Below are 21,248 nucleotides of genomic sequence, written 5' to 3'. Positions count from 1 at the left end.
GGGGTCTACGCCCCCGCCAGAACCCGGCTTCAGAAGGACGGGGCTCCGCTCAGAGGACGCACGGAGGCCCTGCCCCCTTCTCGCTGAGAACCGGCCTTCCGGGGCCCCTAGGCACCGGGGTCCCGCTGCAAGTTCCATCCGCTTGCCGTCCTGGTCCCCTGCGTGGGGGCCGGAGAGCCAGCCTCCAGCGTCTGCGGTGCTTCCCGCGCCTACTTTAACCTGGGCCTCCGCACACCCAGCCGGACGGGGGGACACATGTTTCCTGCAAGCTCAATGCCCTGCCCTCCTCCTCCTCCTCTGAGCAAACACCTGCCCTTTCTCTCCCCGCCAGCGCTGGGCTCTGGGCGGGGCCCGGTAAACACGGGGCCTCCGCAAGGCTCCGAGCGAAACCCGAAACGCGCCACCCTCTGCAGGACGCGGCTTCTGCCTGCGAATCAGAACAAACCCAGCCCCGGGGACAGACTGTGTAGGAAAATATACCTGTAACGTCCTAACCATTTTCATCCATTCGTTTTATTGTGACATTTATTACAGGAACTTCCGCGTCGGCTTTCTTTCTGCACAGACACAGACGCGCCCACCCCTCGCCACGCCCCTGCCCTGCTGCCCGGCGGCCCCGCGGCGCGGTGGGCGGGCGGGCACGCATGGTTACCCCTGGGAACGAGTCCGGGCACGGCCGAGACGTCACGCCAGTGACCCCGGCCGGGCGATTTTCCTTTCTAGCTGTTTTTCCTTGCTAGGCTTTGCCTGCCGCAGCGTGTCGGATCTTGTCCGTGGGATGCCGCCGCCCAAAACCGATCAAAAGCCGCTTGCCGCCCGGATTCCTTCGTGCCCTTCCCCCTCTACAGCGGGGCGGGGGAGGGGCAGTCTCACGCGAGGCGTGGGTCTGCGGGCTCCCTGCCAGGGCGGGCGGCAGGCGGCACCCAGGAGAAGCGTGGCCCCGCAGGGTCGGGTCCCAGGAGGGGCTAGTGGCAGCCGCAGGCCCGGACCACCATGTTCCTGTACTTCTTCAGGATGACGTTGGAGCTGTCGTCGAAGTAGAGGACAGAGATGGCGTTGAGCTGCGTGGGGGCACAGCAGGGCTTGGGCACCGTCTCCGGGTTGATGAAGTGGACCTGGAACACACACGGGGACGCTGACGGTGGTGACAGACGCGCGGCCCTGCCGGCAGCCTCCGGGTTTGCACAGGGAACGTGCACTGCCTGGGGGGCCGCAGGGGGCCTGCGCCAGGCCAGCCCTAGGCTGAGCACGTGACGTGCACAGCTCGGTTCTAGCCTGTCCCTGTTTCACAGACGAGGGAACCGAAGTAGACTCTTCCCTGCACACAGCCGGGCGGGAGGTGGCCAGACCGGACATTTGGGGCCTGATCATTCCTTGCTGTGGTCCCTCCGATGCTAAACAAAGGGACAACATCTCTAATTCTCATCGCCACCATTGCTGGTAACAGAGTACTGACCACATGATGCCATGCTGGGCACCGTAACCTCATCGCCACACCGCCTCTCCCCCATGACCCCACAGTTAACTTGAAATAGCCCCCCGGGCCCCCCAGCCCCCCCATCTCCACCCCGCCAGCCTGCTGGCCTCTTCTCAGCCTCCCCCTGCTCTGAAACTTCTCCTCCGTTTACCCAACTGTCTCGTTCACTGGAAAACGAAGCCCTGAGGCCAAGGACACATCTGTGCTGTCCCTGCAGTGTCCCTGGCTCCCAGTGTGGATGCTCGGTCAGCACAGTGAACACCGTGAATGACTGAGCCAGGGCGTCCGAGGCCAGGAGGGAAGATGGGAGCTCTGCAAGGGCCACCAGACAGGCTCGCAAGCCCACTTGTCCCAGGGGACAGGTGGCACTGGGGCCGCAGGGGGGACAGGCCTGAAGATGACTCTCTGACTCACCCCGACAGCCCAGGACAACAGCCCCCAGGGGAACCGGGCCAGGGCCCCTGCCTTGGTAGGTACGGTGACCCGCACCCATGAAACTGTTTCCATTGCTTTTAAAATTAGAAGCAATAAATGAGGCAACTTCAGAGTTGACGACTGTATTTATACCAATGCAGTCGTAAAATGTAATTCCTGATTATTTTCCTTTTCAATGGACCAAAGGGCCCGAAAAAGTCACGATGTCACCTTGGGCCAAGATCCACTCGGGCCCGGCCTGGAGGGTCTGGCGGCCCCTCAGCCCGCCCCGCCTGGCTGCCCACCCCCGCGGCCGCGCCACCCACCAGCGTCTGCACGATGGCGTGGTTGGTGGCGTTCATGTAGGAGTTCAGCGGGAAGGCGCACTCGCCCTCGCAGTAGTAGGCAGCGTAGCCCTCGGGCGCGATGATCCAGTCCTGCAGGAGGGAGGAGATAGTGGGCAGCGGCCCGGGAGCGCCCACGGCCTCTCGGAAAGCCCGGGCCGCTGCCCAACGCCACCACGCTGAGCCGTGTCCCAAGGCCGAGGCTGGGACCGTGCCCTCCTGAGCAGCAGCGGTGAGCAGGGACGGCAGAAGGAAAAGGAGGGAAAGATGCCACGCCGGGGCTGGGCCGAGCCCAGAACGGACACGTCGCGCGGCATCTCCTGGACGGAGGGTGGCTCAGGCGTGCCTGCGGCTGGCCCTGGTATCAGCCATGCCCCACGAGGTGGCAACGTGCTGGCAGTTTGCCTTTAGCAGGCCCTCCATGCCTTGGTGCACCCACCTGCCGGAGAGGCTGTGACCCACAGCAGCGTGGTCAAGCCATCGACACTCCTCAGTGACTCTGAAGTGCTCGGAATCTTCCGCAGGGGCCCTGGGGTTTGGGCTCTGTCCCAGCACCGAATGCCAGCCCCACCCAGCGCCCCTTCGAGGGTAGGGTGGCCGTCGGACCAAGGACAGGCTCCCAGGAGGGCTCCGAGCTGGCTGAGGGCACGAGAGCCCTGAGCGTACCGGGGCGTGATGCCCAGGGGAGAATCTGGACTTCCCGCTGGACCGCAAGCTCCCCTCTTGCCCCGATGACCTCAGGACAACGCCCTGCCCGGGGCTGCGTGGGCTCCGCGGGGCAGCCACACTGTGACATCCGCGCTGCCTGTGCAGGGCCCAGAGCAGGGCCCGGACGCCGCAGAGGCTCCGGGACCGCTGCCGGGATTGAGAACCGCTCCAGCGCCGCAGCAGATGGGCCGTGGAGCGCACGGCCCTCGCTGCTCACCCAGGGCCTGTCCCCTGCCTGCCCTCGGCCTCACTTCAGCCAAGCGGCTCTCGTCCCCAAAGCAGGGCCCGCCCCGACACAGCCGGCTGGTGCGGGAGCAAGCACCTGACCCACGCTGGGCCCCCCGGGCCCTTCCCCGGGAATCCGAATGGGGACGGACGGGGCGGAGGGGGAGACGGCTCCCCAGGCAGCTGGGATCTGACTCACGCGGCCACGTCGGAGAAGCGGCCAGGACAGGGCCCAGGCTCGAGTCCAAAGTGCTGGGTTCCTGGTTCTAGTTTGAGTCTCGGCCACTTTTCTGCTCTTGGCTGTCACGAGACCTCCCCAGTCCTTAACCCGAGCCCCTGACCCCTGGAGCCTTGACTGGCAGAGATGAGCATGTGGGGAGCACGCACCTGCTGTCGCGGGCCACACTGGAGGCCCCAGCACCCAGGACGACCCGGCGGCTCTTACCTGCCAGCCCAGGTCTCGGAAGCTGACGTACAGCTCGTGCTTCTTGCAGGCCTGCCTCTGGTCGCTGCTGCTGTTCTCTGCGGTGGTGAGGGAGTCAGGCAGCAGAGCGCGGGAGGAAAAAGAAACACACGCGTGAAGTCCCTCGGTCTAAGGCAGTGGCATGAGTGACAGCCCCGTGCACACGGCCGAGGGCGAGTCTGCCGCACGAAAGCCGGTTCAAGGACCCGCAGTCTCAAAACTCACTGCTACCCCCAGCAAAGGGTCCCAGGAAGAGGGGGAGCAATGCCCCGTCCCTCTCTCAGTCTTAGCCCACTGCACTTTCTGGATCCTTCTGTGGACACTGGTGTCTTTTATACGCAAGTGTTGGCATGGCGACATCTGCCTGATGCCACAGGGGACCAGGCCCGGCCACACCCCACGGTGACAGGTGCGGGAGCCCTGCTCGGACGGAGCGACCTGCTTCTGAACAACCTCGCCCTGCGGGGCCGGCCCCTGCGGGGGGGGGGGGGGGGCGCAGACGGGGCCCGGGACAACCCCCCATCCCTCCGCCATCACCACCAGGAGGGAACAGAGGGCAGAAAGTCAAATCCCACTGACCTTCCAGAAAAACAAGCTCCTGAGGTTTCTTTGAAGAGAGAAAACTATGCACTGGGGCTTTCCAGAAGTATGTGAGTTTGTAAGCAACTGGGTCAGGGGCCGAGCGCTTGTAAACACTGGAGAAATCTGTCTGTCTGTCTGTCTCACCCACAGGCTGCACGCCTGCCCTCCACTGCGCAGCTACAGGGACCGTTTCCTCCTGCCCATGACCTGTCTTCCCTCCACCCAGCACCCGCCAGGGCTCCCTGTCAGCCTCAGAGTGGCGCCCCGCGTGGCTCTGACTCCCCACGGCCAACTGCCCAGCCCTGGGCAGGCCAGCCTTTGTTCCACCCCGCCACGCCCGCCTCAGGGCCTTTGCACTTGCTGCTTCCCCACCTTTGCTGTGTCCGGCTCCACTGTGACCTTCACGTCCCCAAAGGGGCCTTGTGGAGTCACCGCTGGGTCCCCAGAGCCTCGTGCCCACCCATCCTTGTGCAGCGAGCACACAGGCACATGAGCAGAGGTGGGGTCAGTGCCGTGGCCTCTGTCCACTGCTCTAACGTCCTCAAGCCCTCGGAGTCCCAGGAGGCAATGCAGACCAGGGGACGAGGTGGGAGGGGGAGGGGAGAGGAACGTCCCGGAAGCTGACCTGGGCCTTGCCCTGCTCAGGTGACCTGCGCTGGGAAACTCCTGGGAGCCTCCCGTGCCATCACTTACTCACACGGGGCTGAGGGCGGCCCTCCTGGTGGCTCATTCATTCATTCATTCAGCCAAATCGCACAGGTGCCTCCTGGGGTGCAGACAGGGTTTCAGGCACTTGCAGGAGTGGACAAAGCCCTGCCATTCGGGGACTTCTCTTCAAGGACGAGTAGTGGATGACAGACAGACCAGCTGGTGCACCTAACTCCAAGCCAGCGGGGCAGCCAGGGCGGGCGTGCTGCCGGTGCCGGCAGAGGGCTCTTGGGAGGAAGCGGGGGAGCAGCCAGAGCGGCCCCCAGGGGGGGTGTTCCTGCATGGGGACGCTGGGGGTGCCCTCCATGACCGAGGAAGTCAGAGTAGCGCGGGGCACCGAAGCCATCAGGGGAGGAGGAAGCTCGGGCCTGGGTCACCGGCTGCAGTGTGGGGTGGGACGGTCTACTTTGTTGGAACAAGCCCCCAGGCTCGACGCAGCTGCGGGGCAGCGGGGTCCTCCCCAGGGCCAGGTTGTCCCTAATGCGCAAAGCTCAAGGTCAAGGAACCATCAGAGAAGAGCCCGAGCGGCTCCACTACTCAGTGCCCTCTGGGACACGCAGACGTCAGGCGGAAATCTAAGACAGCGTCCAGGGCTGCGGCGACGCCCACGGCTGCAGGTGGCGACGCCCATGAACCTTCTCCCGCTTCCCGATGGGGAGGCAGAGGTAGGGGCGAGGGATGTCGGGCCAGGGACAGTGCCGGCTGCTGCTAGCGTCCTGAGTAAAGGAGGGTCCTGAAGCTACGTGCAGGCTCAGTGAGAAGAAAGAGCCATGATTGATTAGCAATGTCTGCCCTGAGCAGAGCAGGGGCAAGGAGTGGCCTGAGTGCCACTTTCACCAGCCCTGTCTTAAAGCAAAGCGAGGATAATTGGCTTCATGTTCAAACCCAGGGCCCAACAGGCCACGGCTGAGCATAGCCCATGAAGCCAGTTCTGGCATGTGGGTGGGAGTGGGCATGGGCCCTGCCATCAGGGCCCCCGACACCTGCACTGCCCTTCTAGGCCTCTCTGGATCATGGCCCCCAACACCTGCACTGCCCTTGTAGGCCTCTCTGGATCATGGCCCCCAACACCTGCACTGCCCTTCTAGGCCTCTCTGGATCACGGCCCCTGACACCTAAACTGCCCTTCTAGGCCTCTCTGGATCACGGCCCCCGACACCTGCACTGCCCTTCTAGAACTCTCTGGATCACGGCCCCCGACACCTGCACTGCCCTTCTAGGCCTCTCTGGATCACGGCCCCCGACACCTGCACTGCCCTTCTAGAACTCTCTGGATCACGGCCCCTGACACCTAAACTGCCCTTCTAGGCCTCTCTGGATCACGGCCCCCGACACCTGCACTGCCCTTCTAGAACTCTCTGGATCACGGCCCCCGACACCTGCACTGCCCTTCTAGAACTCTCTGGATCACGGCCCCCGACACCTAAACTGCCCTTCTAGGTCTCTCTGGATCACGGCCCCCGACACCTGCACTGCCCTTCTAGGCCTCTCTGGATCACAGTCCCCGACACCTGCACTGCCCTTCTTGGCCTCTCTGGATCACGGCCCCCGACACTGCACTGCCCTTCTAGAACTCTCTGGATCACGGCCCCCGACACCTGCACGGCCCTTCTAGGCCTCTCTGGATCACGGCCCCCGACACCTGCACTGCCCTTCTAGGCCTCTCTGGATCATGGCCATCCCAGGAGAAAGTAGCTGGAACTCCTGGAAATCACCATGACCTCTTCCTATTAGCAGGAAAGCAAAGGAAGGAAGCAAAGGAGAGACCCCAGCCCCCTGCCCCTCCACTCCTCCCCCACCGGCCCCAGGAAGCAGAAAGCAAGCACGCAGGAGACGGCGCCCGGTGCCAGGGCTGCGGCTTTAGGTGCCACCACAGCTCCCGGCCTGAAACGCCCGCAAGTCAGGACTGGTGCTCAGACTCGGCCCCGCCCCCGGGGGCCATCTGGAGAAGGTGGCTGCTAACCAGGGAGCCGGGTCCAAACATGGGTGGGAGGAGGAAGCGGAGGGAGGCGAGGGCGCCGTTTCCCAACCCCAGGCCGCACCATCTGAAGTGCAGTGGAAGCCCTGGGGGAGGGTGGCCTGCTGGAAAGAGCTCCGAGGTGGGGCGGCATGCCGGAGCACGTGACCCGCCCCAGCACACGAGGGCTGCCCGAGGGAGAGGACTCAACTTGTGTGGCCCTGGGCAGGGCTCCCGGCCCGTCACGCGCGGGCAGGGCATTTCAGATGGGCGCGAACACACTCGCACACACACTCACACACTCAGGGATTCTCGCTTGCTAAGACTAGGGTGGGGCCTACGCCTCGGTATTTTTTTTATTAAACTTCTGGGCAGGGTTTAGAAGAACTTAAAACGGGGCCAGGGAGAAGAAATCGACAGGACGGAGGCAAAACCCAAGCAAAGCTGCCACGTGAGGTAGTGAGAGCCCCATCCTGGGGGTCATGTAAGTGGAGACTTGATGGGGGGAATCAGGTGTTGAATTTTAAGACTTCGAGGTCTATTCCTCCCCCCTGGTTATGGAGGTATGCCTGGCAGAGCTCCAAGGCACAGGAGTCTTTGCTGGGGTGCAACCTGCCAGCACTTCCTGGCTGGCTGATTTGCAAAAGCCTCTAACCCGGGGGCTCTGAGCCCCACTCTCCAGCACCCCACCCTGCTCTCGCCTTGCTCAGAGCGGCCAGAATGAGGCTGTCACCTACACCCCACACCGTAGCTTGAAACTCCTCGAAGACTTCCACATTTGCTTGGGATGAAGTTCAAACCCAAGATGTGGCTCCCAAGAGAATGCCTGTCCCTGCTCCCCGGCCCCAGCCACCACGGGCTCCTCCCCCTCCCCAAAGCTGCCCGAAACCGTCCAGCCCGGGCCTTGCCCCAACAGGGCCCAGTGCCCGGAGCATTGCGTCCAGACCGCCGGCCTCAGGCGCGCCTACTCGGTCCAGCCCAGAGCGCTGAGCTCGCTGCCCGCGGGAAGTCAGTCTGGTCTGCACCCTGGCCACCGTCCCCCACCCCAGCCTGGATGTGGATGACAGCCACCTCCTGCCTGTCCCGAATTAGCTCCCCAAGGGCAGCCTGGGTCCGGGCGTTCGCTATGGAACCCCAGCCCCCAAAAGCCCGGCATGGGGGAGACTCCCACACATGAACAAAGGGATCCAGCTGGGTTGTGATTTGGGGGCTCACAGACCCCTTTGCGAAGGCTAATCTACAGAGATGACTGCTGAGTTCCAGGCCTGAATCTCTCCTCTGGGCAACGCATTAGCTTCACTTCTGTTAATCTTTGAGTTGCTTGCAATGAAAATGTTACCTTGATTTTTAATTTTTTCAACTTACAGTAAAGAAACATTTCAAACAAACCTAAAAGTATCCCAAATAATATATTTTTTGAAAAAACACTTACCACTTATATTTAAGAAGTATTAAAATTTCCCATGAGCTTCAAATATTTTTTATCTTAGGAAATAAAATTAAAAATAGAGCAAACTCTCCCCCTCCCTGTTTCTTCTCCCCTTAGTTCTTCCCATGCAGGTTTTCAGAGTTTTCCTTCATATGCCCACACGAGACTGTAAGTGTAGCCATTGTTTTGTCTGTTTAGAAATTTATACAACTGGCATCTTGTTATATTTTGCTACTTGCATTTTTCTGCTTTCCTAGAGCCAGGGTCTCCCCGTCATCCAGGCTGCCGAGCAGTGGCATCATTACAGCTCACTGTAACCTCAAACTCCTGGGCTCAAGCAATCCTCTCGCCTCAGCCTCCCGAGTAGCTGAGACTACAGGCACGTGCCACCACACCTGCTATAAAAAATGTTTTCAATTTTTACAGAGATGGGGTCTCACTATGTTGCCCAGGCTGGTGCTGAACTCCTGGCCTCAAACGATCCTCTCACCTCAGGATCCCAAAGTGCTGGGATTACAGGCGTGAGCCACCGCGCCTGGCCACCACTTGCATTTCTAAACTAATTTGCCACCTGCACGGAATTAAGAGAGCGAGCCCTGCGTAGGAGGGATTTGGGGGGATTTGCTTCCGGCCGTGTTTCTCCAGAGCCACCTGCGGATTCCCAGCGGGGCCCCGCTGGGTCCCGGGTCTGCGTGCTGCCCCCGGCCCTGGGCCTACCTGCCACGTTGGCCATCCGCAGGGCTTCCTGGTTCTTGGGCGTCTTGGAGCGATTCTGGCTGCGCTGCTTGCTCCCCGCGGACCGGACGCTGCGGAAGTGGACCTCCGTGGCCTTGAAGAAAGCCACCATGAAGGGCTGCTTGTTCTGGGGCCCGTGCCGCCCGATCAGGCCCGCCAGCTTGGGGTTGATGCTCTGCCCTGGACGGGAAGCAGCCGGAGGCACAGAAGGGCGGTTACGAGAGGGGCGGGGCGCGGTGGGGCCGCACGGCTCACGCACACGCCCGTCACCCCTCACCACGGGCGCTCACTCCGGCCAGGTGCGAACAAAGCTGCGAGGACTCCCTGTGGGCCGGGCTTCCCCGCTGTGGGGAGGGCGGCGGGGAACACACGCCGCCCGGACCCCACGGTGAGAGGTCAGTGGAGAAAAAGGGAGCAAGGGCGGCCGGTGCGGGGCTGCGGGCTGCAGGCCCCAGGCTGGCGAACCCTGCGAGTGCGGCTCACATTTCACCAGCCAAAGCAGATCACGTGGCCACCTAACGTCCGGGCGTAAGGGACAGTCTCGCCCTGTGCCAAGGAGGGTGGGAACAGGTGCTGACGGCCCTCAGGAAGACAGAGGCCAGTGAGGGCCGGAGATTGCCGGGAGCCCGACGCTGGAAGAGGCGGGAGGGACCCTTCCCTAGGGCGCTCAGAAGGGCACGGCCCTGCGACACCTTCATTTCGGGCTCCTGGCCTCCAGACTGGGAGAGGACGAAGCCCTTGGTTTAAGCCACCCAGTGTGTGGCTCCTCTACAGCAGCCCCGGGTCGGTACCCCACCACTGGGGTGGGGTCTGGCTGGTTCTAGACCAGCCCGGGCGGCCGCTGGAGACTGGACGGCAGAGGTCAAACGGAAGCAGGGTGACCGGGTGGAGGTCTGGGCCAGTCCAGGGGAGAGGCCAGGTGAGCCGGGACCCAGGGCAGCCAGGGTAGATGCTGGTGGGAAATGGGCAGGCCCTCGATTGTTAGTTTTTTTTTTTCAGTCCATCTTTAGAACTTATCTTGGTTTTAACGTTTTGTTTTGAAGTGATTGCAGATTCACAGGCAGCTGAGAAACGACACACAGGAAGGCCCATGTACCCTCTGCCCAGCCCCGCCCAATGGCAGCGCCTCCCATAACCAGAACACAACATCCAAGCCAGGAAAAGGACAGAGTCTAGATACATTCTGAAAGAAAATCCGATTGGATTTGCCAAGATTATAAAAGATGTGAAAAAGAGAGTCATCTCATAAGACTTTGCACGCTCTTGGCCTAAGCCCCCGGGAGAAGGGAGGGCCCCTTACCAAGACAGGGAAACTGAGGCAGGGGTGGAGGGTGGAGGAGGAAACGCGGTTTGGTTGAGCAGATGCTGCCGGACATCGATACGTGACGCCAGGGGTGGGAGCTGCTGGCAGGGCTGCAGACCACCGGCCCGGGCTTGAGGGATGGGAAGAGATGAGCTCTGGCCTGCTGAGGGGAGAGGTGGCGCCCAGGCCAGCCGTCCTGGGTTCCAGGTGCCGCCTCTGTCACCAGGTGCAGAGATGCAGCTCAGAGCAGGGCCCTGCACGCCGTGAGTGCTGGGAGAACGCCAGCACAGGCACCTGGGCGTCCCCAACACAGAGGTGGGGCTTAAAGCCGGGAGACGGGGCGAGCTCGCCGGGCAGAGCGCGTAGCCAGACAAGTGACGCGAAGGCTGAGCCCGGGTGGCCTCTCTTTTCCACCGAGAGGTCAGCGGAACGCGGCAGGGAGTGCTCAGCAGGGCGGAGAAGGAAGGATCTGGAAGAAGCTGGGACGGGAGTCGAGGGACACCAAGAGGATATGGGGGCCCAGAAACCGAGGGAAGGCAGTGGAGGGAGAGCCCCCGTGCCCTGTGCTCTGCCCGCGGGTCCGAGGTGTGGGCTCGACCAGGCTGACCGCCTGGTGGCTCTGACCACGGTGAGGTCGCTGGCAAACACACATGCAGCTACATGTCTGGTGGCAGCGAGTTTCCCCAAAGGAAAAAGAAAAGTGTCAGATAGTCACGAAGCCTACTTACTACTGGCAGAACAAGCTCAGAGGGGCTGAGGAGTCTGCCTAAGGACACCCAGCATGGGAGCAACCAAGCAGAATCTGAAGCCAGATCTCGCTGGCTCCAGAGTCAGGACGCCTGGTCACTGCAGGTCCGATGCCCCCACATTAGGTGAGAGGGGTCAGAGGCCAGCGAAGCCAAGGGCTTCTGGAAGGTCCTGGGCGCGTCCACATCTGGAATTAACTTCCCCTGGAGTCCCCCAGACGGGCCAGAAGCCGAGAAACCCAGCCTCCAGACCAGATCGGCACCGGGAGGTTCGCTTTGTTTTTTTTTAACGACTAATGTTTAAGAGAACAAATTTCCCCATCCACCACTATTTTACCTTCACCCCTTTTAATGTTCAGCTTCCCTGCATTCCTGAGCGGGGTTTCCTCGAGTTCACCCATCTATAATTTGAACGATTCTATAAAATAAACCATTAAAGCTGAGCCCCTAGGAATTGTGTTCCCCCCTGGAAGGGTTTTAGGGCAAAATAAAAATGTCTGGCCTGAAAACCTGATGCTATTCCAGATACCTTAGATCCGAGCGCTGCGAACAGCCTCTCTGCCCCTCGGAGCAAGGGCGTCCGGCCTGCTCCTGCGCCCGTCGGGACGGCCGCGCCCAGGGACCCCCAGCCTCAGCTGAGACACGGCGGGACGGAGGGGAGAGAACAGGGTCTCAGGGGTGTCCAAACGCACACACCTGCCACTGACCAGCCTGTGCGGGCAGAGAGGGGAAGTTGCACACTGAGGCCTCGACTTCATCTGTAAAATGGGGATGATGCCACCGGCGTCAACCACCCGCCCTTTTCTTGGGGACCAGCCCCATTTAGGCAGCTGTCCTCAAGCAGCCTGCGCCCTGGCCTTGGCCGTGGGGCCTGTGATGTAGTAAAAGGCGACTAATCCTCTGGCTACAGTGATTGATTCAGGGATTAGCACGTGACCAAATCCAGCCAACGAAGGGAGCCAATATGGCAGCAGGGTCCCACTCTAGGTCCAGAGCAACCTCTCTCTCTCTCTCTCTCTCTCTCTCTCTCTCTCGGACTGAGGGAGGAAGGATGGATGGAGGCCCAGAAATGGCCACCATCTGGCAACTAGGAGGAGACTGCGTTTCCAAATGAGGCTGCCCTGGCAGGAGGGACTGGGTCTCTCAGGACCCCGCCAAGTCACTGGATCAATCCCGTCCTGAAGCTCACATTCCCACCCCGACCACCAAGATGTACGACCCCCTGGATGGTTTAGTCCCAGCTGGTATTTAGGGTGGTTCGTGCCCCGTTCTTACAGACTTGAGGAGAGGGAACACGGCACAGGCCATCCTGGGCTTGGCATGGAACAGGCGCCCCCAGGGCGGTTTCGGATTCTTCCTTTCTTCCCCCAAGTCTGCGAAAAGACTCAGGTTGTCAACCTAAAGGCTGACACACACCACAACGGACTTTTCTTCTCCTTCAACAAGAAACAGGGATACAGAAGATAGGCCGGCAATATCTCACGGAAGATAACAAACAGTTATCACGTGACCCAACAATCCCACTCCCAGGCATGTACACACGAAACGAAAACACAGGTGCACACAAAATACAGGTGCACACGAGTGTTTGCAGCAGCGGCATTTATAACAGCCCAAGTGGAAACAACCCAACTGTCTATCAACTAATGAACAGATAAAGAGATATGGTGAATCCCCGCAACGGAGTATCATTTGCCTTAAAAAAGAAGGAAGCGCTGATACACGCCACACCATGGACAAGCCTCAAAAACATGACGCTCCATGAAAGAAGCCAAACACAAAGTCACGTGCTGAATGATCCCATTTATATGAAAGGTCCAGAATAGGTAAATCCACAGAAACCAAAAGTAGGGAGGGAGACAAGATATAGATAATATTTTAACCATAAAATCTACATCTTTGGGAGAGTTGGAAAAAAAGTTCTATTTTAGCTGATGGTTAACAGTTTTAAAAAAAAAAAGCCTGCAGATTTGCCCATGAATAGCAGGGTTTGCAAATAAAGTAGTAGGATGCCTAGTTCAATCTGAGCTTCAGATAGATGGACAATGTTTGCAGTATGTGGGACACACTTAAGCTAGGCAATTATTTGTTGTTTATCTGAAATTCTAATTTAGCTGGGCAGCTTGTGTTTTATCTGCTAAAAGATTCTCCTTAAAGGTGGGACAGAAAAGATTTTCCCGAAGGGTCATTATAAGTGAGCCCTCTGCAGGCTGCAGGGGACCAGGTGAGGAGGCATCTGGCCCACCTGCTGGCCAGGTGGAGCAGCCCAGGGCCAAAGGCTTCACTGGACTCCTGGCTTGCCTGCCAGGGAGGTCTTTTGTTTTTGTTCTGTTGCTTTTTAAGTGCTAGTTTTTAAATTCCCATAGAGTAACACTGAGCCTTTTGTGGTTTGCAAATTTGTCATTGTCAGCACATGGACAGATTTGTGTACCTGCCATTCCCATGGGAATGGGACACAGAGCAGTCGCAGCCCCGCGGAGAACTCCCCTGAGCTGCCTTTATCTCAGCGCTGCTCAGCCAGGGCGGCTGCCACTCCCCAGGACACAGGTGGCAATGTCTGCAGACATCTCTGGCTGTCACAGCTGGGCAGCTGCTACCGGTATTGAGTGGCTATAGGCCAGGGAAGCTGCCAAACACCCCACAACACACAGGACGACCCCGTGACTGAGAGTTCCCCAGTGCAACACATCCACAGCGCCAAGGTGGAGAAAGTAGGCTTCGCACGCACCCCACCCCAGCCCCGGTCTCTGGGAAATACTGACCTGTTCACACCCAGTAACTTTGCAGTTTTTAGACATTTTATATAATGGATTCCTACAGTCTGTTGCATCTGCTCGTTCCAGTCTGCAGAATGCCTGAGATTCATCCATGTCGCTGTGCATTGCAATAGTCCATTCCTGTTGGTTGTATGTAAGCACCACGGTTTGTTCTTCCTCTCACCCGGCTGCTTCTGGCCTGGGTGGTCACGAACACGGCGGGAGACATCCAGGTACAGGGTTCTGTGTGGACCCACCTTTGCAATTTGCCAATGCAGAGAAGACGTGAGGTCCTCACGCTGCCTGTTTCCCTCGGCCCTTTGCACGCTGCAGGTGTCATCTGCTCACAAATCGCCACACCTACTATCCGAAGAGGCCAGGGAAGCTGCCTGACCAGGCCCCGCCCCGATGGCCCAGAGCAGAGTGGAGAAGGTCCCATCCTCGCGGGGGTGACGGGAACAGAGCAGCTGGGTGCAGAGCCCACCGCAAAGCCGTGCCCAGCCCGCCCCTTGCCCTGGCCTTGCTCCACACATGGGGGCTGCAAAGCAGACCCTTCCGCACCTGCAGCTCCGTCTGGGGATGGGAGCTGCCGGCTTCGCAGAAGTGTCTTGTCTTCCTCCCTAGAAAGGCAGGCATGTGAAAGATGAATGTCCTTCATCCTGCCCACTGTGCCCTCCCCTGTGCTTGGGGACGTGGAGAAAGCCATCTCGCCAGCTGTGATGTGATGAGCCTCAGCACAAAATGCCAGCACACTCGGAGTGACGCAGCCAGCAGGGGAAAGCCTTGACTCCAGCTGAGACTCTAGCCAGGAGCCCACAAACCACAGCCCACAGGCTCTATCCAGCCCACTGCCTGTGTTTACAAATAAAGTTTTATTGGAACACAGCCAATGCACAGTCATACGCACATGGCCTGTGGCTGTTTTCAGGCCAAATGGCAGGCGGAAATGAATGCCTGACCCTCAAAGCCTAAAATATCTGTTCCCTGGTACTTCACAGAAAAACCTGTGCTGACCCCTACTCTAATCAACCCCAGACCACTCACTCCCAGACTTGGAAAGGAAACCGTAAGTGTCCTCCTGAGAGAAGACGCCATCATCGTTGTCCTCCTGAGAGAAGACGCCATCATCGTCTATGATTTGCCGAGGTAAGTTTCCTTGGCCCACTGGTTCCATCGTTGCTGGTTCTCAATGAAGATGGAAGCCCACCATTTGCTAAGCGCCAGCTCTGGGCCAGGCACTGTGCTGAGCCTGTTGCACTCACTGCTCCTCACTGTGACTGCTCAAGGCAGGGACTGTGACCCCACGTTCACAGATGAGGAAAGCGAGGCCCCAGGTGCAAAGCCGTCTACCTGGGACCCACCGCTAGGGAGGACAGAGACAAGTCCGCACCTGGTTTGGCTAACTCGAGCCTAAGGTTCCAACCACTGCACCATCCAGGCAGATGCCGGAGGTAAAGGACCCCCCAAATTCAGAAAGGATGCCCAGGAGTGGGGGGGGCTACCAGGTCTGCGAAGGTGGGAAGGACTCACTGAGGCATGGGGGAGCCTTCCAGGTGGGGAGGGCGGATGTGGGACTCAGGAAAGGTGAGCACAGAACGGCCAGCACGTTGTGCATTGCGCGGAGTCAGTAGCCCAACCGACGGCAGGGAGGGCACAAACGGGGCCCATGGGAGAGGCAGGGACGCAGCCCACCCACAGACAGGCGGCATCTCGGTTTTCTTGTGGCTTCGTGTTTCCAGGCCTGGGGCCATCGGCTGCCCCTCCGAGGCCCACAGCATGAGAATGTTCCTGGTTAATTGTGGAAAACATTCATTCCAGCCACTTCTCTGCATGGACCAAGGCCCAAGTGACAAGTGGGACCGTGGTTAACGCTTGTGACACCTGCCTGGTCCCAAGTGCCCCAATTCCGACCCCACCACCTCTGCCCGCCAGCCCAGGAAGGACCCAGCCCGGCCTGGGTCATCGGGCCCCGAGTTCTTTCCTCCCCCCGCCAGGCTCTGGACAAACAGGATGTGAAGCAATCGGAGAAGCGAAGGCACCTTGCAGCCAGCTGCGCCGTGGGCGGGATCCCCCGGCAACCTTGGCTCTCTGGGCTTGGTTCCCGCGGCCCCGGCGGGCGGCTCTCCTCCCAGCCCCTCCCCGCTGCCAGGGCCGTGCGTCATGGCTGGCGCACCCTGGCTGGCGCATGCCCTTCAATCCTATAAGCGCCCTGCGATCCCACTGCACTCAATCTGGGGCGATTAAGAAGTGAGGCACGTGCCAGAGGGGAGAGAGGTGCTCGAGGCTTGGGGCTCTCTGTGCACAGGGACATCCAAAACGCGCATTTGAGCCCCCACCCACTTCAGGAGGCAGAGATGGGGGAGAAGCCGCCCTGTGGCCTTGAAGCTCAGGAGATGGGGGGCAAGTGCCCGCAGGAGCTGGAGAAATGGGTCCCTGCCGAGGAAGGGGGAGGTGGGGCCGACGAAGCCACCGATCGTCTTCTTGGACCAGAGAGGCAAGGCTGATGGACATGGCCCTCCTGTGATTTCTTCTGCGAACAGGGCGAGGAAGGGGACCCTGGGAACCAGGACAAGATGCTGGAGGCCTCCTCTTGGGAACAAATGACCAGGTGCTTCCAAGTCTGCAAGGATGAGAGTCTCTCCAGCCCAGAGCAATCTTCGCCTCCCTGCGACAGGCTTTGGAGGTGGAAGGCGCACCAGGAAAGCAGGTGCATCGCTGTGCAGCCAGCAGGAAGTCCTCGGAGCCGCCCTCAGAACCTAAACTTATCCTCGAGGCCCCGACCCTCCGCATATGGTCCCCTGTGCCGTCTGCCTCCTCCTCTGAGAACGTGCGGCGCGAGAGCTCTCGCCCCTCGCCTCGTTCCGGCTGCGCTGGAACAGCCCCGGCACATCTCTGGGGCTCCCGAGTGTTTGTAGAGTGGACACGTGTTCTCCCACCCGGGCGAAGAGGCTGTCGGCCGTGGGATGCTGGTCCAGCGACCAGGTGCGGGTGCTGGGGGTCATCACTCGGGGTCAGCGGTCCTTTCAAGGGGCCCATGGAAATGTTTCCACGTCTCTTAAAGTCGGAAGACAGGACATGGACTTTCAGTATTGAAGAACTGTTTGGTTTTTAATTTAGCCAGGATCATATACATCTTGATACCAACACGGTTGGAAAACATACTTTTTAATATATATATATATATATTTTTTTTTTTTTTTAATAGAGGGAAGAGCCCATGAGAGTCAAACGCAGCCCCGGAAGGGGATTTTCGATCAGTCCTGCAGGAGCCCACGGGCTTCGGGTGCTTTGGCAAACGCTTTCCTTCCCGGCGAGCCTTCGGCGAGACCTGCAGTGCTACAGGGGCCCCCCAGGGCTCACTAGCAACACACTGTCCCCTCGGGCCACACTCGGTGGCAGATTTCCCAGGAAAGAGTGAGAGGGCCGGGCCAGCGACCTAGGTGGAAGCCCAGGTCTGCCGTGGAGCCAGGAGACGTTCAGTCGAGTTCCTGAGCTTCTGGGCCCCGCTTTCCTCATCTGTAAAGGGTGTCGCTGGGCAGGGTCACTGTGAGAACCAGCAACGACATCATCAACACTCAGGAGCACAGACGGGGGCCAGGCCCGGGGCTCAGCATTTTCTCTGACGTCACTTTCTTCCCCTTCCCAACCGCCCACGGAATCGGTGATGTTACTGCGCCACAAAGGAACAAGGGAACAAGGCCCCACGAGGGTGGTCAGGCTGCTGAGGCCGCACAAGGGAGACCCAAGGAGCTGTGCTTCGCCCCGGCCGTGGGGCAACGCAGCTCATGCAGGGGCCTGGCCCGTCCTGCTTCCGGAAGCTGCTCAGAGGTGCCTGTCCTCCCCTCTCCCCTGGGCCCGGGTCCCCAGCACCAGTGTGGGTGCAGGACGTGCCTGGCCCAGGGGTGGGAAGCGCAGCCCGGGGGCTGAGAGGGAGGGGCCGCCTCTCCTCTCTTCTGTCCTGAGGGAGAGAGGAGCAGACTCAGCCCCTGCCTGCAGCGGCAGCCCCTCCCTGTGGGATGAGGCCGTGCTCCCCAGTTGGTCCCCCTGATGAGCTGCAGGTGCCTGGGGAATTCATGGGCTTCCTCCCCTCCCCCACTCCCCGCGGCCCAGGGCAGAGCCCAGCTGTGCTGCTCCCGGGTGAGGAACAGGAGGGCCCAGCTGGGAGGAAGAGGGAGCAGACAGGCTCGCTGGGTGGTCAGAGGGAGGGAGGCGGGTGCCCCATCTGGGCTGCGGAGTTGAGGAGAAGCTGGCAAGCGGGGGCTCGCCTGGGGCCAAACACCAGGCTTCGGAGAGGTCCGGACACCTGCGTCTCACTCGAGGGGCAGCCAGCGCCCTTGCTCTCATCAGCGTGCCATTGTTTGGGGAGGAAACTGAGGCCCCTGGGAGGTGACCAGACCAGCCTCGTGTTCATGCACAGTGTGACGGCCTGGTGGCCGTGAGACTCTGCCTAGAGTCCGGGCAAGGATGAGGTGGCCTGCCTCACAAGAGCTCCACCAGTTGTCCCTGTCTTGATCCGTGCAAGCACCAGGCAGCAGGCAGGCTGAGACCGCGAGTTACCCAAAAGGCTTATGGAAAAAGGGGCCTATTCCTGGGACTATCCTCAGGGATTTGCCACTAGTGGGTGTGGGACGGAGCCCGGGAATCTGCTTGCTCAGTGCGCCTCCCAGGCATCCTGATGGCCACTGGGCTTGGGAACCTCCACAGTGGGAAAAACAAAGAATGTTCGTAGCCATGAGCCTGAGCCTCAGAAGTGCAGACTCACTTGCCTCTTAGCTCATCCCCAAAAGGTCCAAAAATTCACACGGCCAACTGGCACTGCACACTCTCCCCTCCCTGACGGTCGGAGTGGGTGGTCCTTCCTGACCCGCTGCCCGGGCGTGCACAGCACCTGGACAGGCCAAGTCCCCGGGGGCGGCTCCCACGCCACGTTCCCAGTGCCCTGCCCGGGAGGGAGGACGGGATCCCACTGAATCAGGGGCACAGCGTTCAGCCCTTGCCCTGACTCTAGACCGTATTTTTGCAGCCCTAGGCTACAAGGAACGGACAAGGGTTTCCAGGTGGGCTGCCAGAACGTGGAGCTCCCATTTCCTCACTGCACCATGGGATGTTAAGGTCAGCACCCACCTTGCTGGGTAACGGTGACAATCACGAGAGGCCATGGTACAAAGCTGCCACACGCTGAGCAGCGAAGCTCTTCCCTTGCACGAGCGCATTTCATCCCTCCCACCCGCCCTTGGAGGTGGAAACTATTATTAACCCCATTTTCCAGATGAGAGACATTAAGTGACTCACCCTGGGTCACATGGCGAGAGACAGCAGGGCTGGGATTCGAACCTGGGGAGACTGACTCCTCAGGAGCCCAAGCTCTGACCGTGAGGCTCTGCCACCTCAACCAGTGCTGAGCCTTGTCCACAGCCAGGGGGAGGGGAGACGGAAGCTGGAGGCAAAAGGGACGGAAAGATTCTGACTTTGTGTCGGGGAGGAGGATGGGGCAGAGCTGACGCTGGGTTGGTGTCAGGCCTGGGCCAGCAGGACAGAGCAGCTCCGGACCGAGCGGGGTCCAGGCAGAAGGTCTGGCCGACACCCTCGAGTCTAGCAAGATGGTTACTCTGAAAGGGGAAATTAAGTCCACCTTAGCTACATTACTTCATTTTTATCTTATCCCCAGTATGTTCCATGGAGGCTTTTAAGGAAAAAGAAGAGTTGAATGATTCTATTGCAAGGTAAGTTTGGAATCCTTCTACACAGTATTCTCTATCCAGAGACTCATAAGGGAAGTCGGCAAAGTAAATGCTCTGATAAGTCCCGCAGAGAAACCTGTTCCATTTACCTAGCCTAGCATCCCTCACCTGCAAGTGACCACGAAACCCTTCCCTTTTCCCTGGGGCACCCGTTGATACTTCCCGGAACCACAGTTTGAGAAGGGTCACCAACTATTGCTGTAAATAATATTTCTGAAAATACCAACGATTTTCAGCGTGGCAGGTCACAGGGTCTCTGTCACAATGACTCAACTTTGCTGTTAAAGCACGAAAGCAACCCTAGACAATACATCAACAAATGAGTGTAGCTCTGTGCTAATAAAATGCTATTTATGGACACCAAAATGTAAATTTCATACAATGTTATGTGTCACAAATATTAGCCTTCTTTTGATTTTTCTCAGTTATGTAAAATGTGAAAACTGTTCTTAGTACCCAGGCCACAAAAAAAAAAAGAAAGAAAAGAAAACAGGCTAGGGGCCGTGTTTGGTGGCAGGTGCAGAGCGGTGGCAGCTGCGGAGCTGCTGCCGGCACCTGAGCCGGAGGAGGAGACAAGGGCACCTGCCCCAGACTTTGAGCGACGCACCCCCATGATCCTGGCCAGGTGCCCCCCAAGCTCCAGACCAAAGCAGTGACCTCCGATTGGGAGGAGAGCAGGCCAAGCCCAAGCACGACACACACGGGAAAAGGTGACTCAATTCAGCTACAGCGTCTGAATCACTTGGCAAAAATCCAGCCTGAGCGAAGTAAAAAGGAAACCCACAACTGGGGCAATGTCTGCCGCTCCAGCTGCCAGCAGCCCAGACCGAGAAGACGATCGACGATCGCCTGTCAGAGCGACGGGCGAAGGATGGGAACAGATCGCGCGCCGCGAAGAGACCGCAAACGGCAGGCGTGAAGATGTGCTCCAGCTCACAGAGAAAGAGGAAAGCAGAGTCCCACTGCAAGACATACACCTGCCACCCATCCCTCTGTCTAGCAAAGGTCGGCACACTCGAGACCTGAAGTGGCGAGGAGGGGACACAGGCACGGCGTGTGCAGCAGGCGGGGGTGCCGATGGAACGGCCTCTGAAGACGGACGGACGCTGCCTGTCATGGCCACGACGGGCCAGCGCCTCTCTCGGGCGTTTATCCTAGAGCCACACGCGCTCAGCTGAGAACCAACGACCTGTGCCCCGAGGCGTTCCACGGCAGCCCTACCTGGGACAGCAACAGACTGGAACACACCTGGGTGCTCACCCAGGGGGCTGGAGGAGTCAACTTTGGCAGGAGTGATAATAACGGCAGCAGCTCTGATTCAGGGCACGTGTTGTAAGCCCTCACTACTCAAAGTATGGTCCAGGAACCAGCGTCCTCTGCATCACCAGGGGCAGTCTAGAAATGCGGGGGCCCCGCTGCCCCGGGCCCTCAGAATCAGGGCCTCAGTTCGCCAAGGTGCCCGGGGCATTCCCACCCACTTCACGGCGCTGTTTTCAAAACCCTTTCCACATTAACTCACGGATTCTCACAGCAACCCAACGGCCCAGGCCCTCTTATCGCCTGCATACTGGAGGTGAGGCAGCCAGGGCGCGGACAGGGTGGGAAAGCTGTCCAAAGTCACACACAGCACGTGGGTGGCAGCGCTGCGTGGGCACAAACA

At 59.7% G+C, this 21,248-nt stretch overlaps 1 protein-coding gene across 1 annotated transcript in view; it reads right to left on the bottom strand.

The window, feature by feature from the left end:
• Positions 1 to 494: 494 nt before the first annotated feature.
• The window catches only part of BMP7 (bone morphogenetic protein 7), a 75,704-nt gene continuing 54,950 nt past the window's right edge, over positions 495 to 21,248 (bottom strand). Inside the window, exons 4-7 of the mRNA XM_012770495.2 lie at positions 9,025 to 9,222; positions 3,614 to 3,690; positions 2,218 to 2,328; positions 495 to 1,115 (exon numbers count right to left, since the gene is read on the bottom strand). Of these exons, the coding sequence (XP_012625949.1) occupies positions 966 to 1,115; positions 2,218 to 2,328; positions 3,614 to 3,690; positions 9,025 to 9,222 (536 nt within the window). The 3' untranslated portion in view covers positions 495 to 965. The remainder of the gene's footprint in view (positions 1,116 to 2,217; positions 2,329 to 3,613; positions 3,691 to 9,024; positions 9,223 to 21,248) is intronic.

Source organism: Microcebus murinus, chromosome 16 (genome assembly GCF_040939455.1).
Source record: "Microcebus murinus isolate Inina chromosome 16, M.murinus_Inina_mat1.0, whole genome shotgun sequence".
Classification (NCBI taxonomy): Eukaryota; Metazoa; Chordata; class Mammalia; order Primates; family Cheirogaleidae; genus Microcebus; species Microcebus murinus.
This window is presented reverse-complemented; position numbering and strand designations above follow the sequence as displayed.